The sequence below is a fragment of the Trichoderma ghanense genome (genome assembly GCF_004382785.1).
Source record: "Trichoderma ghanense strain CCMA-1212 chromosome Unknown scaffold_10, whole genome shotgun sequence".
Taxonomy (NCBI): domain Eukaryota; kingdom Fungi; phylum Ascomycota; class Sordariomycetes; order Hypocreales; family Hypocreaceae; genus Trichoderma; species Trichoderma ghanense.
In genome coordinates this window covers 277,629-292,109 of record NW_027395673.1, presented here as the reverse complement: position 1 = coordinate 292,109, position 14,481 = coordinate 277,629, and the positions used below count along the sequence as shown (strand labels likewise).

The following is a 14,481-nucleotide window of genomic DNA, read 5'->3' as shown; positions in this document are numbered from 1 at the left end:
CGCCCGTTTGCTTGTTTGCGTAGTATATTAAATGCGCCTATATTGGCTCTGAGAGGATAGCTGTGCCAAGCCTGACGTCCTCCTGTGTATGTATATCCTGTACATGTATCTGTTCCAACCAGCATTACGACGCATTATCGACGTCTAAGTATCCAAGTATCTTCATCAGACAAGAATAAAAGAAAAGCAAGACAATTGAACCCTTGCACATCGCTTCGTAGGGAAACAACCCAACTGAAAAAGAATCATGCACGACGAAGGACACCTTCAACGTTCAAACACCAACCCCCATCTCCAATTCATCCCGCAACCTTTTCCATGAGATGTCTCCTCGTCTTCATATTCACCACGCCGCCGACGCCAAAAGCCGGCACGATGCGACACACGCGCGCCGCGGTGCTAACGAGCCAATTCGTTCTCACGACTTGCCACCGCTGGCGCCACGCTGTCGTTCCCTGGGGACGATTGTACATGTCCAGACCGAGGAGGTGGATCGGCGTGGAGAAGAGCTGGACGGATGCCGGGGCGAGGAACTGCGCTGCTGTAAGGCCGGAGACGTTGCGCTTCAGCGACTCGGATAGACGGGCGTCTATTCGCGGGGCGAGGAGGGGGGGAAGATTGAAGGATGCGAAGATGGTGAGGCAGTCGCGCATGGTGAAGAGGATGTAGCTCGGTAACGAGACGGGTCGTGGTGTAGATACCCCGGGGGGGCCGAAGAGGCGCGCAAAGACTTGGTCCTTGTACACGCAGAGGCCGACGTTTGCGGCGGACGAGGCGGCGAATTTAGCGGGGCCGGAGGTGGTGTGCCAGGCGGGGGAGTTGGATGACACGGAGGAGAGGGTGTCGAGGACGTTGGCGGTGAGGTATGTTCCTGCGTAGAGGGCGAAGACGAGGGCCGTTGGGCGGGAGAGGAGGATGGTTTGCGGGCGGGTGAGAAGGCTGCGGAGGGAGGTGAGGAGGGAGGTGGAGAGGGGGTTGCGGCCGGAGGCGTTTTCCATGATGGAGCTGTTTTTGGTTTTTTTGAATCAGCTTTTGATTTTGATGGAGGAGGTTGAGACGGGGGAAGGCTTACCGGTCAATTATTGTGATGATGGGGGCGATGAGGGCGCCGGCGCAGGAGGCGCTTGTGGCGTCTGCTGCGAGGCGCGAGGCGAGTTTCTCGGTGTTCCATTTTGAGTGTGTTTGCGTTTGGGTGATGGATGGGGTTGCTGCGATGGTGTGGGAGAGGCGATGCGTGTCGAGGGTGAGGGAGGTTGTGATGGTGCTGGGGGAGAGGGTTGTGGCCAGGGGCCGTGAGGCGGAGTCTTCTGTTTTCATGGTCAAGTTGGGATGAGTGTGACAGCTCTTTTGACGTTTGAAATTGGTGCCTTTGATCGAGATTGAAGGGATTGACTGGGCGAGACGATGAAGGATTCTTTATTTCATGTTGTCTGGTTGGGGTCTTGAGGCATGCGATGGAGGGTGAGACGGAAGAGGCTGTTTGACGAGATGCGCGGTTGGTTTGAGTATGAACAGGCACGCTGCGGAAGCATCAAATGTGTCCAATCTTGTTTCCACGAGAGAAATCTCTAATCAAGCATATCAACCAAAGCAATCAGAAAACGTGACGCAGGGCTGCGCATCTCCAAACGCGATCAACTTGATAGTAAACCAGCCTCGCAGTATCGATATCGATACCGATGCCGACACCGACGCATCGCTTCCTCAGCTTTGAGACCGACATTATGCGATGCCAGCCAGCAATCGACTCGCATGGCTAAAGACTGGGCTCTGACTGGCCGGATTGAGCACGCGGGGCCCCGGTCTCGGAGCGCTGGCTCGAGGGATCGGGGAAGATGCCCATGTCTTAGTAAGGTGGGAAGCTTCGTGGTACACAGACGGGGTGATGATAAGGCAGATAAGGTAGCCTGAGTAATAGCCCGTGTGCCTGTTGGTGTTTGGTTAAAGACGGACGGATCACGAGCTCACGTTATTCGGACTCTGGTATCGTCTGGAGATGGCATTGTCGGCGGCTTGAATTCCGCTCCGTGGTGGGCATGTCTTTGTCCCGTCTTGGTAGGGGTTCAATGAGCTGGGGATAGTGGCACACATCTTGACGCCAATTGGCGGGGGCGGGGTGGCGGGGGATAGAACACATCACCAAAGTCGAATCAGGTGAGTTCAGATGCTGAAGGATATTCTGGGAGCGATCTATGAGGCAGACGGACGAGATGCTTCTTCAGCGGTCAAGTCTTCTTCCCTGCTTGCGGAAGGGATCGAGATTACCTAATCTTGGCGTCAATTGGGCTCTGACCGACCTTTGTGTGTCGTCCCTTGGATATCATGTTCTTATCGCACCATCGACACACACAAAGACAAGACAAGACAAGACAACGAGACAGACAGGCACCGGATTCTCAGCACTCGGCACCTAAACTGATGGGCTGCCAACGTGGTGTGGCTTGGCCCGGCCTAGCGCAAGGTACAAGCACCAGCACCAGAGCAGCTCCTCCTGGTCGGGCGCCAATCGAGCCTCGGCCAGTCCTGGAGGGCATGTCATCGGATTCCCTCGCCGTCGACGTGGCTCGCGGCTTGTGGCTGCGTCATGGGCGATGGGCTCGTTTCATGGCTGCGGGCAGGATGGGGCTTCGATGAGGTATCGGTGGGATACGGAGTCATAGAGGACGGAGTCCCCTTGGGGCAGGTAAGCCTCCATCAGGTATCTCTGTCGACCTGGGAGCATGTGGCTTAAGTTGTATGGCATCAATCGATAAGGCAGCTGCGCCTAGGGGGGAGGAGAGGGGGGAAGCTCTATTACCAGCATTACGGAGTACGGAGCACTCTTCACGTCATCGAGGCTGGTCTTCATATGGGTCTCTCATCCCTGTCCTCACCTCACATGCAAGTTACTCTGACAGCGCTGGCTCTCGTCCCATTTCACGGGTGCAGCCGCTGGACAGGACAGAAGCTCCGGGACAGGCGACATCAACGAGACGAGACAGCCGCGGCATCGCTCACAACGCAACAGACGAGGCGTCTCCGGAATCAAGGCGTCAACACGTAGAGGGGCGTTGGGCTGTCCGGGCTTATTATATCTGCTGCGACTCCATACATGGCCTCTGCGCAGCACAGCAGACAGGCCGCATGCTTGATAAGCGGCCCACGATGGCATGCCCGTGGCCATGTATAGCCATCTTTGTGACATATCAGCGATAACCTGGAGAGCCTCGGAGTGTTACGGAAGCCGGTTCAGGCCTATCAGGGACGTCGCCATTGTCTTTAGAGGACCCTAGGCCATCTGCGAGTCGTCTCGCTGCTAAAGAGCGTGCGTTGATTGCGCCCACGTCTCCCCAGCTCCAGTCACGGCTATGGAACCCGCGACGACACGCACTTGGACACCCCGGCCAGCTGCCAGAAAGCGGCGCCGCAGCATGTCGCAACCGGGGGGTCTCTCTTCGTCGTGGCCGTGCTTGGGCCAATGTGTCCGCGTAAGGCTGCAATGCAGTGGTGGCAAGCCGGGCGGATGGAGACACACGGCAGCGGCGGCGGCCAATCGTGGGCGTCCAGCAACCATGGCCATGCACGGCGGACGCTTCGCTACGTGGCCAGGGAGCTGTGGGATGGGATGCTGCGCCGTGTGGTGCTGTGCGGTGCGGTGCTGTGCCGATGGACTTCCATACGGAGGAGTGTCGTACCCTTCCTTGCATGAATGCCCTCGTCGAGTCACTGCCGCTGTCTCTGTTTAGTCACGGCGCTGCATCAGACGTGCTCACTGCGAGGGATCTATGCAGGCGAATCGTGTGCATGGCCACGACCGAGGCACACGGCCGGCCGTCCAAAGGGTCGCACTTTTGGGTTTATAATGGCTGGCCAGTCGTCTCGTCGGTTGCTGGAGGCTCGAGATGTTCACCCATCTTCACATCAACCCATCCTGACCTGAGCACATATCGTTCTTTTCTTTGTCTTGACTTTATCTTATCCCCCTTCTTCTACCCGACGGCGCCTGACAACCTTTGATCTTGGCCGTTTACATCCTGGGCGGCCGTTTCTAAACGGCCCATCTGACCTGCCGCCCTTCACCCAGTCTACTCTTACTATGACCGGACGAAGCGGGAGCTCCGATGCGACGTTTTACTTTCAGGCCTGGAACACCGCCAAGGTGGTGAGCGCGGAGTCATGGGTCCAGAATAAGGGCCTCGCCGACTTTGTCGAGCAGAACCTCAGCGCCGAGGCGAAGCAGTGGTTGTTCGTCAAGGGCTGCGTGCCTACCAAGGAACTCACCGGGCTTGCCATTCCCTACTCTGTAAGTCACCCTCGTCAAACGTGTCATAACCAGCATCACGACTACGGAAGAGGAGGACGAGGAGAGGCTAATGATGCTCCTCCTACAGATCGCCGTCAAGCTTCGTGCCGCAAAATCTGGGCAGGACCCGAAAGATGCGGTCAAGGCTCTCTTCAAGTTCCGCAACAAAGAGTTCCCCGACCTTGCCCGGGTCTACTTCAAGACCCGACTGCACAAGTCGCTCGACTTTTTCAATGCCTTTGCCGAGGGCGCAGAGTCCGACCCTCTCCTGGCCGATTTCAACGTCGTCAAGTCCTCCAAGAAGTTGAAGGACAAGGTCCGGTCCGCCATCAAGTTTGTCAAAAAGGACGTCTGGGGTGACCTTAAGAATGGATTGTGAGCACTCAGTTTCCCTTTACTATCTCGACGAGTATCTAGACCGGACTGTGCTAACCCGCGTCTCCTCCAGAATCGGTGGACTGACGTCAAAATCCGAGTTCAAGGCAGCGAAGTTCATCGCGAAGCGAGGCCAAGGTATGTACAGGGCCTTTGAGGAAAGCGACATTGGTGTCTACGGGGACATAGGGGAAGCCGACGTCGTTAACATATGCCTCGACTTTTCAGACCCTACCTTGAATCCCCATGTTCTGCCCACTGCACCGCTCCAGAGCCCTCTTCCACTGCCGGACTTGAGCCCTGCTCCTCTTCAGCCGGGGGTGAGCCCTGCTGCCGTCCAGCAGCCGGTGCTCCTCCCTCCTCGGCCCAGGACGGACTCGGATGCCTCCGATCTCACCGTCGGGTCCACGGTTGCGTCGGCTTCTGACGCCAGCTCCATGGCTTCTGTCGACACGGCCCAGTCTTCCGTCTTTGGCGAAGACGCCTCCTCTGATCTGCATCATCACGCAAAGGAGGCCTGCTCCGAGTTGTCGCCTGTTCCGGAAGAGGAGGAGCCAGTACTCGCCCCTCCGGCCGCCACGGAGAGTGACCCTGTGGTGGATGCCGACGTTGAGGTTCCAGCTGTTGCGACGCCCGCCGAATCGTCGGAGGCATCGTGCCAGGACGTTACGACGGAGCCCGTAGAGGTCGCAGATGTCAGCGTGGTCACCGACGTCGCCGACGTCACGGACATTACGGACGTCACCGGCATCACCGACATTACAGACGTCACGGACATTGCAGAGGTCATCAACGCTACCACGACGCCGGCTGCCGTGACTCCTGCATCGCCTGGCATTGTCGCGACCCGAAGAAGGATGAACTGCGTCCTCTCTCCCCAAGACACGAAAACGGCCTACTTTGTTGTACAAAATGCCGGCAACTGGCTCAAATACCTGGCGGCCAACCATGCCCCGAGTGCCCAACACATGCGATCCACCTTTTTCGATTCGCCCATTATTCTCGCCGCAACCCTTTCTCCCGTACAGGCGCTTACGCCAGGCGGGATGATGCGTGTGTACTTTATGTCGCAGGCTCGGAAGCAGCTCGAGGATGGGGTGCCTCGCAACGAGAAGAATCGCGCTGTCCGCGCTCGCAAAGGCAGGTCGGTTCGCGAATGGATCGTCGGAAGCGCCAAGGTGTCCACTCGCACCTTGAAGCATCTTGGCCAGCAGCTCGGAAAGAGAAACGCCAGGCTCCTACCGGTGGCTTCGCCCGCGGTGCGCAAGGTCGACTCGGTCGTCGGCCCCAACAACCGACTGATAGAGATGACCCCTGCGCCAGGCGTTCCTCAGGCCATCCTGGTCACAACGCCCCATCCTGTCGAGGATGTCCGGGAGGGCGACATTGTGCAGGAAGAGCGAGACGACGGCTTCGTCCATATCGAGAGCAACATTGTCAACAGGCCCGTGGAGGTGGTGGCCGACAAGGTTGGTGGTGTCGAGAAGAAGGGCAAGGGGGAGAGGAAGCGACGCCTCAAGGGCAAGGGCAAATCCAGGGCAGACACGGACAAGGCCAGCATCAAGAGGACGATCAGGGTGAACACGACAAACACGCATACCGGCGCGAGGGCAGATGTCATCACAGACATCACGGTCGATGCCAACAGCGTCCCGCCTCGCAGACCATCCAAGGTATACACTCCTCCATTCAGTCGAAAAGCCTGGCGAGATGTAGAGCCTCAAGAGCCGCAGGTCATCTACGACGTCGTGAGCGGATACGACTTTTTGCAGGTGGAAGACGTCCAGGTCTTTTCCTTTTCGACCTCGTCGCACGACATGATGCTGCGCACCTCTCCCCCTCCCGCCCCTGTTGCTCCCGCTACACCGGCAGTGGCTGAAGAGGGCGAGGGCCTCGGCATTTGGTCGCCTCCGGCCGTCGTCGGCATTTTCTCCTGGATGTGGGATCATTTGTCTCCAGTGAGTTGGGTCAGGTCCTCGGGCGCTCACTAGATTTTTAACAACTTTAACCCAGGGACCGTCACGAATGTGGTCAATGAGATGAAGAGAGAAGAAAGGTTATGAGCACACGATGGGTTGGTGGAGGAACGAATTGGCAGACGCCTCGGATGGAGGGTCTGGCGATTTGCATTTTTTTTTTCTTTTTCTTTGGCATTGCGATGGCGCTTGGGTTCAATTTTTACCACCACTCTGCACCACGTCTCTTTCATTTGTTTCTTCTACGAAATCTCGCCTGAGGGAGCCAAAACTGGGGCTTGTGCTCCCCCCGCGACTCATCGTCTTCACGGGACACTCGTTATTTCCTTTGTTGATTATTGGAGAGAAAAACAGATACATGTATGATGGATGTCAAGAAACGAACAAAGATACGATATTGGGATGGGATGGATGATGAGCAACGAAAAACAAATATACGATATCAGCATGGGATGGAATATATGGGGGATAAAGCATTGGGAAATGGTATAGCATCGCTTGGAGGCATCGGGACAGATTGGGCCAGAAACAGATTGCAAGATATTTTTTACATTCTTGGTAGATAGAGCTTTTGGATTCTTTTGAATGGCACTTTAGCATGAAATTACGATGAATTGACTTTTGAGAGTTTGCATCTTGGGTTGCTTCAGATGTTGTTGATTGATTACGTGGGTTTACTCACTCACTCTACCGGGCGGTGACTTTGTGGTGCTGAATCTACTATCGTTAGCTGACCCTTAAAGGAGCTTTGTGTACTTGCTTCATCAAGCCTCACATGCTCAAATTCAGATGGCAGCGTTGGGACGAATGGCTGGTGGTGTGAGATGAGGTCGTAAGCTGGTCGAGAACTACCTTGCAGACATCACGGTCGATGCCAACAGCGTCCCGCCTCGCAGACCNCGGGGGGCGGAACTGCTAACCAGGACCGGTTCAGAGTATGACAGCAATACCACTGAGACTCTTTATTTCTCCGTTGCGAGCAAGATGGATGTCGACAATGACATGTCGAAACTGAGTGTTTCCTGGAACGGAGACGAGCCTACTAGGAAAAAACAAGTTTCAAACTCGATATTGAACCGGCATACAGAAGGGACCCGAGAGGTAACCTCTGAAGCGGACTATCTCTGAAGACAACCTCCGACGAAGTGGCCATTGGGGACACGACGGCATAGCAAAGCAAGCTCGAGGCCAATTACTGGACCAGCTCCGTATATAGATCCCAAGAAGTACACGGTTCCCGCGGCTTTTTCGTTTTTTTTTCCGTCAGGCCTTTGGGCACGGAATATGAAATGTCACGAGAAGTTTGAAGTTGATGGGGAGAGCGTTTGCCCAAGGCTTTTGACAGACAACGTACGGATAGAAAGGTTTTGAGTCGAGAGAGGGGCGGTGGAAGTCAAGGGGGGGGGATCAAATCTCGATTCTCCTCGAATGGGGGCTCGCCGGGCACGACTTTTTGCTCTTTCTTGACGGGGCGCGATGAATATGACGGCAACCTACTATGAGATGCTCTATCTTCAGGACCTCACCAGCCAAGATATACGGCACCAACGTTTCAGAGAAGCCCGGAGGAGCATTCCCAACTGGCAGGTCTTCCCCTCCACAAGCAACCCACTCGGCAGGAGTCTGCTGGAGGAGTTTTACCACATACATAAAGCACAGCGCTTCTTTGCGGGAGCCTTTCTCGCCGTCTGCTCCTTGTATGAAGGAAGGCTTCACAAGTGGCGACACGCCGGCTGCTCTAGAACAAGGGACCCTCGATCTGCCAGTGGACTTGGAACCAGAACTCTGCGTTGGAGATGCCGGTCAAGCAGATGCCCCATGGAGGAGGCTGTTCGCCGACAGGAACAGCTGCTGGACGGAGAAAGCTTGGACCTCGTCCATCATGGCGTTCGTTGGCTCCTGCAAGAGGCAACAAACCTCGCACAAGGTGTTGCATGTGGCGGATCACAGACAAGACGCTGTCGAGCTATTTATTGCTCGGTCTTTTTATGGTGGAGATGTCTGTGGAACAGGCTTTGTTTAAAAAAGGAGCTCGAGATGAGAAGCTGCATTTTGCAGAGAACGCGACAGGCCTATTCGGAGTCCCGGCGATGCTCATGGATGAGTTTGGCAGCGGGGACGGGCATGTCGCATTGAGATGACATTTTCTCGACTCATAGGTTTTGATCCCGGCGATCAATATAGAGACAGCCGTCTAAAAGCTCACAATCTGAGGAAAGTTCGTGAGATGAAGCCGAAAAAAAAAGCGCAAAAATGAATGCCCACTATCAGAGTCGAACTGATCACCTTGTCATGTCAAGTATTTTACTAGTGACACGCTATACCGCTTAGCCAAGCGGGCTTAGAAGCTGATGAGTGTAACTCATTTTTATTGGGTATATGAACGTTTAGTACTACAGCAACCTCCTTCCGCCATGCAGTCGTGGTCCTTACCCTATTTTTCTTTTCCGGCTCAGGACTTTGACCTCTTTTTATTTTTCCCATCACCAGGCCGTCCGACTACTCTATAGGTAGTAACCATATCGGATAGAGTAAACAGTATATCTCTGCATAATAGAGGTAGAGATAGCAACAACAGCAGCAGCATATAGCGATAATATAAGCAGATGGCAATAATAGGACAAGGCAAGACATATCTTGATAAATGGCAGTCAAGAGGCTGTAATTGGCGTTCTCTGGCATCAGCCTCATGTATCATTGCCTGATTGACTATGCATATCTTTTACGCCCGAAATGACCCGGTGATTCATTTTTGCATCAGAGGCCCTGAGGACAAGCTTCCTGAAACGCCCTCTCTTTTGTGTTTATAAACGAGCTGCTGCTGTCTTGATGAGAAGTGACAATGAACCATGATATGGAAAAGAGTCTGTTGCGTGGCACAATTTGCGGATTCTTCAGGTAAACTCGGGGCAGCTCAAATATCAGGAAGAAGAAGCATGAAGCATCGCGTTCATGCGTATTGGGCATAGATGGTTCGAGGTCTGGATGTGAAGAGACAGACACTTGTCTCTCTTCAACGTGACTCTCGTCCTAGACCCCTGGTCAACCTTCTCCAAATGAACGGAACGACATTCAACCTCCGTCCCCCTCAAACTCCCAATATCGCTTCCTTCCAACCCTCCCCATCCCAGCACAGCCCTTCTTTCCCCGCCAAACATATAACCCAACCAAGGCCTCAGTTATACAACCAAAAAGCTTCAATCTTCAACCTAACTCACTTCGAAGATAGAAAGCATTCACAATCTTGGTGTAACATTCTTCATCATCGGTCTCCCAACTTACGCTCCCTCCCACCTCCCTCATCTCATAGAAAGAACGCAAACTCACGCACCCCTCCATTCGGAAATACGTTTAAATTTGTTCCAATACGTGGAGTTGCATTGGGAAGAAATCCATGGTATGATTTAACGCCCCCATACTCCTGTAAGGACCTTCTAAGGAACCAACGCTTGCCGTGGCAATGTAGCGCTGGCATAGAGAGAGGGAGGCAAGAGAAAGTGCCCCTATTTCCTGTAAGAAACTGTGATCGCTTAACGCCTTACAGAGCGCCTCCTTGAGGTTCCGGACCGAATCGTAGTTGTAGTGCTCTCCAGCTCAGTTTAACGGCGAGGACGATTAAATCTCAACCTTGATGGAAATGGTTCGCACACTGGGCTCGGTAAAGGACCTCATGTCCCATATGTGTTACCCTGTATATTGACTGCTCTCATCAGGTGGACGATGAAGTGGACAATGAAGTCAATGTATCTCAAATCAAAAGTGGTATTCTTGCAGTCTCTTCTCCTGTTTCCTATAAACTCTCATTGTCGCTCCCATTTTTAAGTGCCCAAACGCCTCGCTGCCATCAACCAAGTGCTCCTGAAGATCCATCTTACTCCAACCATTCCGATAGCCATGCACCCAAACAAACCAGAACTAAACGCCTTCAAATCCTTTCCTTTCCATCCATCACGCGGTTCCCTTGTCGTCCCGCTCATGCTCCCGAGGCTGCTCATTCTCGCGAGTCTGCTCTTGACCACGAGCCTGCGCATCATTGTGAGCCAGAGTCTGCTCCGAGGAATCAACAACCACGCCTAGCATCGGCTCTACCCGATCGCCTCCCAGCGCAGACTTCCCATCAAACTCGGTTTCAGACGAGGCGTTGCTCATCTTCCGCAGCGCCTTCTCGTCCACCGTGAGAGCACCTCCAGCCTTATCCAGGTCCATAAAGATGCAGATAATGAGCGCCACTGCCGCGAGCCCGACGCCAATCCAAAACACATTCTTGTACTGATGCTTGAGGTCCATCCCGTTCAACACGAACTGCTGCTTCGCCACGTCGGCAATCGCCAGGAAAAAGGCACCGCCGAGGAAGAGCATCACGCTGATGAGCGCACCGGCGAGCCCCTGGCGGTTCTTTGGCAGGCTGGTCGTCAGGAAGACGTTGCTCACAGTCCACAAAACGTCGACGCAGGCGGCTTCGCAAAGCATTGCTGGGAAGATCCATGCCCAATAATTAGGATTGTCGGGCATGATGGCGAACATGAGCATAGCAATAATCTTTGACACGCCAGAAGCAATGATAAGCACTTTGCCGGAAAGGAGGTGCAGGATGAGGCCGCTCGTGGTCGCCAGTACAAGACCGCCCGCAGCCCATGGGCCGAAGTAGGTCGCAGTCAGCAAGGGTGACTTGTCTAGGATGGTCTCGATGCTAGTTTCTTCAGTTAGCTGGAAGTAAGAGTATGGTGTGTTACGGCTTGGCTCACTAAAAGTTGGCATAAAAGAGATAGATGTTGAAGACTCCCCAGGTAATAAAGAGACACAGAAGCATTCTCTTCATGCACTTGACGCGAAAGATGTCTGCCGGAATAAGAGGCGCCTTGGCAACCCAGCCTTCAACATAGACAGCCGCACCAAGAAAGATGAGGCCGAGGATTAGCGTCACAAGAATCCGGGGTGATGCCCATCCATTCGGAGCGTTGGCGCTGTCTGTCAGCGCGTAAATGAGCAGCATCAGACCGGGCACAGTCGTAAACACACCCCACCAGTCCATCTTGACGTTCATCTTGCGGGCCTCTTCATAGTCTCGGGGGGCAGTCAAGATGGTTCCCAAGGCAAACACAGCAGAGATGATGCCGCCCAGCCAAAAGAACCACCGCCAGGACAGCAGATCCTGAGCCATGCCGCCGACGATGATGCCGGCAAAGAAGCCCAGCGGCGCAAGCGCGCCATAGAGACTGAAGACGATGTTCTTCCGCGGACCCGGTCTGTAGATCCGGCCCAGCAACGAAATGCCGGCAGGGAGAAACGCTGCAGCACCAAGGCCCAGCATGGCGCGGCAGATGACGAGCATGATGAAGTTGCGCGTAAAGCCACCAATGACGGACCACACCGAACACCACACCACACCTCCGTTGAAGAGAAGGTACCCTCCGTACATGTCTGCCAGACGCCCAAGCGGGAACAGGAATGCGCCTGCAACCAGCGTCAGGACGCTCGAGGGCCATGTCTGAGCTTCAGGGGGGATGTCCAGCGGCTCGATCAAGTTAGGTAAAACGACTTGAAAACCGCTAATGATGAAGTCCTAAGGAGACAATAAGTCAGTTGAGCTCTTGTGTGCCATATACCGATTTTCAACGCAAGCATGTGCAAGTACCCCGGATGGGAGGAATGGAGTGTCGCGTGTTGGCATATGTCAAGGAGACCCACCGCCATAGAAAGGGAGCCCAGGATGGAGATGACAAAGGCAACCTCTTTGAAGGTAGAGGAGAAAGCTGCAGGACGCTGTCTTCCGAGCTTCTCAACATCGATCTCGTCGGCATATTGAGAAAGCTCATCGTCCCGCTCCGTGACGAGGACGGCGGGATCAGGGACAGGCTTGTCGTCCTTTTCCGACATTTCAGCTGTGCAAAGAAGTTGGAACACAAGAGGCCAACGTCCGCAACAGGTGTATACCAAGAGACGGTCAAGACCTCTTCAGAGAACACCCGTTGACCACGGCGATGACAGTATCCCCATCTCAGAGCCAGTGGCATCATTCTCTCTTTTATAATGTTCTCCCTGTCACGACGGACACGGACCGCCTCAAAGGAGAATTTTCACACCCCGATTCATGTGCTAGAACATACGCCATAGCTATGCGCCCTCGCCATCTGCCGTGAAGTTTCATGGTGTGAACAGTCTCGCAGCGAGCATTCCGTTGTCGGTTCTCGTACTCCTCCCCGTTGATTAATGAGCCCTGAAACGCTATGCACCTCCAGCACGCTCTCCAGCCACAGCGGCAAGAAACGCAAAAGCTGTCTAGAGATTTCCCATCTAGGGATGTTTGTTGCAAGTGCACTAGAGATGTCCGACAGGGGCTCCACATGGTCCTCGCCGGAAGGCAACCCGACTGAGAGCTTGAAAGTACTAGCCACATCAAAAACAGCTGCCCTGCCACGTTTTTTTCCTCTTTTCTTTTGCGATGGAGCATGGATATCGAGTCGGAGCAGGGTCTCCATGGGTCATGGACCTCGTTCCAGAATCGACACAGCTTGCGCAGTGGTGGAGATGGTAAGAATCGGGCTGGTGCAACCCCGGTAGTGGCAGCGCCCAACTGGGTCTCGAGAGTAATTGTGAAGACATCGTGACTATTCCGCAGGGGTGGTGTGGCATTTGGCGCCAAGGAGGGAGACACCCGTTCGGGACTTGATGGACACGGGTCGTGACCTCTCACTGTTGCTTAATTTCAAAATCTCCGTAGGGGGGAGAAGAAGAGAGCGAAACGTTCGTCGTCGCTCCCTCGCCTCCGCCGTCTGATCGAAGATCGTTTCCAACCCCCTAGCGGAAGGCGAGAGAGTTTGCCGGGAATGTGCTCGTAATGATGTAAGACGTTTGGCTTGAGCCACTCAGGAACCGGCGGCCGTTCGACCCGCCCGAGCGGTTGTAGAAGGGATTGGATGGAAGAACCGGGAGGGAAGAGTTGGAGAAAAGGACGCCAAGAGCCGTTGCATTTGTTCCCTCATGCAATCCCTCAATCCCAACCCTCTTCCGAGATTCAGGTACTAATCACTGCACCATGGGCAAACCGATTTCCGCATTGGGCGCTTGTGCGACCTCTGGATGGACAAGATCCGGCAGACCAGGTGAACAAGCTTCGGGACCTAGGACCGGGGGGTGGGAGAGGAGCTTCCAAAGCTTGCCGGGTCTGCAGGTCCCGGCTAGCGGTCGCCGTGCATCGGACGCAAAGAATGTCAAGAGCTTTCCCATTTGGGCACGCTTGCGGACGTAACGAGAAAGCTTGTCTCTTGTATGGCCGTCTAGACTTGCGATTGGGGCGGTGGCGTGTCCCCGGAGTGGTTGGTAGGTAAAGGGGGGAGGGGTTTGGATATTGAGATTATGCTGCAACTCCTAGTTCCTTAGCTGTTATGGATAATCGACGGTGGGCCGCACGCTCTGCCCGCTGCATCACGACTGGCTGGCTTCGCTGGCGTGCCACATCACGTCTGGTCGGTTTTTCATGATGGGCACTCACCATCATGGAGCTCTCTAGGCATCGTCTCCGGGGGGGGCTTTTTTGGCGCTATTCCTTCACGTGCGCCGACTTCTTACCGCCGTAATAACGGGGAGACCACAAATTCTTAGGAGAAGGTCCCAGACTCTCGCCATGCTCATACTGCTTGAGGCGTGACAGAGGCCCGCACAGCCGTGATCGACCATCTGCTTGCCGCTGCTGCTGCTGCTGCTGCTGCTCTCGTTTGCCGGCCTTGTTGCGCGTCGCTAGTAGACCGTTGCTAGACCGACAAGGACGTGAGTGAGGGAGGCAGCAGGCCGACAGTTCTGAATCAAGAAATAGCCTGAAATCAACCCACAGCTTCCGTCAGCCGCATC

The 14,481-nt window shown here is 54.6% G+C and overlaps 3 protein-coding genes across 3 annotated transcripts; 1 reads left to right on the top strand and 2 right to left on the bottom strand.

Moving 5' to 3' along the window:
* Nucleotides 1-299: 299 nt before the first annotated feature.
* CCMA1212_007673 (uncharacterized protein) lies at nucleotides 300-1,317 on the bottom strand (the record flags this gene model as incomplete). The annotated part of the gene is made up of 2 exons (XM_073704836.1): nucleotides 300-1,005; nucleotides 1,073-1,317. 2 exons carry the CDS (start codon nucleotides 1,315-1,317, stop codon nucleotides 300-302), a joined length of 951 nt encoding a protein of 316 aa, XP_073556549.1.
* A 2,140-nt stretch (nucleotides 1,318-3,457) lies between these two features.
* Nucleotides 3,458-6,648, top strand: CCMA1212_007672 (uncharacterized protein; the record flags this gene model as incomplete). The annotated part of the gene is made up of 5 exons (XM_073704835.1): nucleotides 3,458-3,461; nucleotides 3,485-3,834; nucleotides 4,064-4,282; nucleotides 4,371-4,657; nucleotides 4,731-6,648. The coding sequence occupies 5 exons, from the start codon at nucleotides 3,458-3,460 to the stop codon at nucleotides 6,646-6,648; spliced, it is 2,778 nt and encodes a 925-aa protein (XP_073556548.1).
* Nucleotides 6,649-10,581: 3,933 nt separating this feature from the next.
* On the bottom strand, nucleotides 10,582-12,510 carry CCMA1212_007670 (uncharacterized protein; the record flags this gene model as incomplete). The annotated part of the gene is made up of 3 exons (XM_073704834.1): nucleotides 10,582-11,323; nucleotides 11,379-12,196; nucleotides 12,322-12,510. The coding sequence occupies 3 exons, from the start codon at nucleotides 12,508-12,510 to the stop codon at nucleotides 10,582-10,584; spliced, it is 1,749 nt and encodes a 582-aa protein (XP_073556550.1).
* Nucleotides 12,511-14,481: the final 1,971 nt, after the last annotated feature.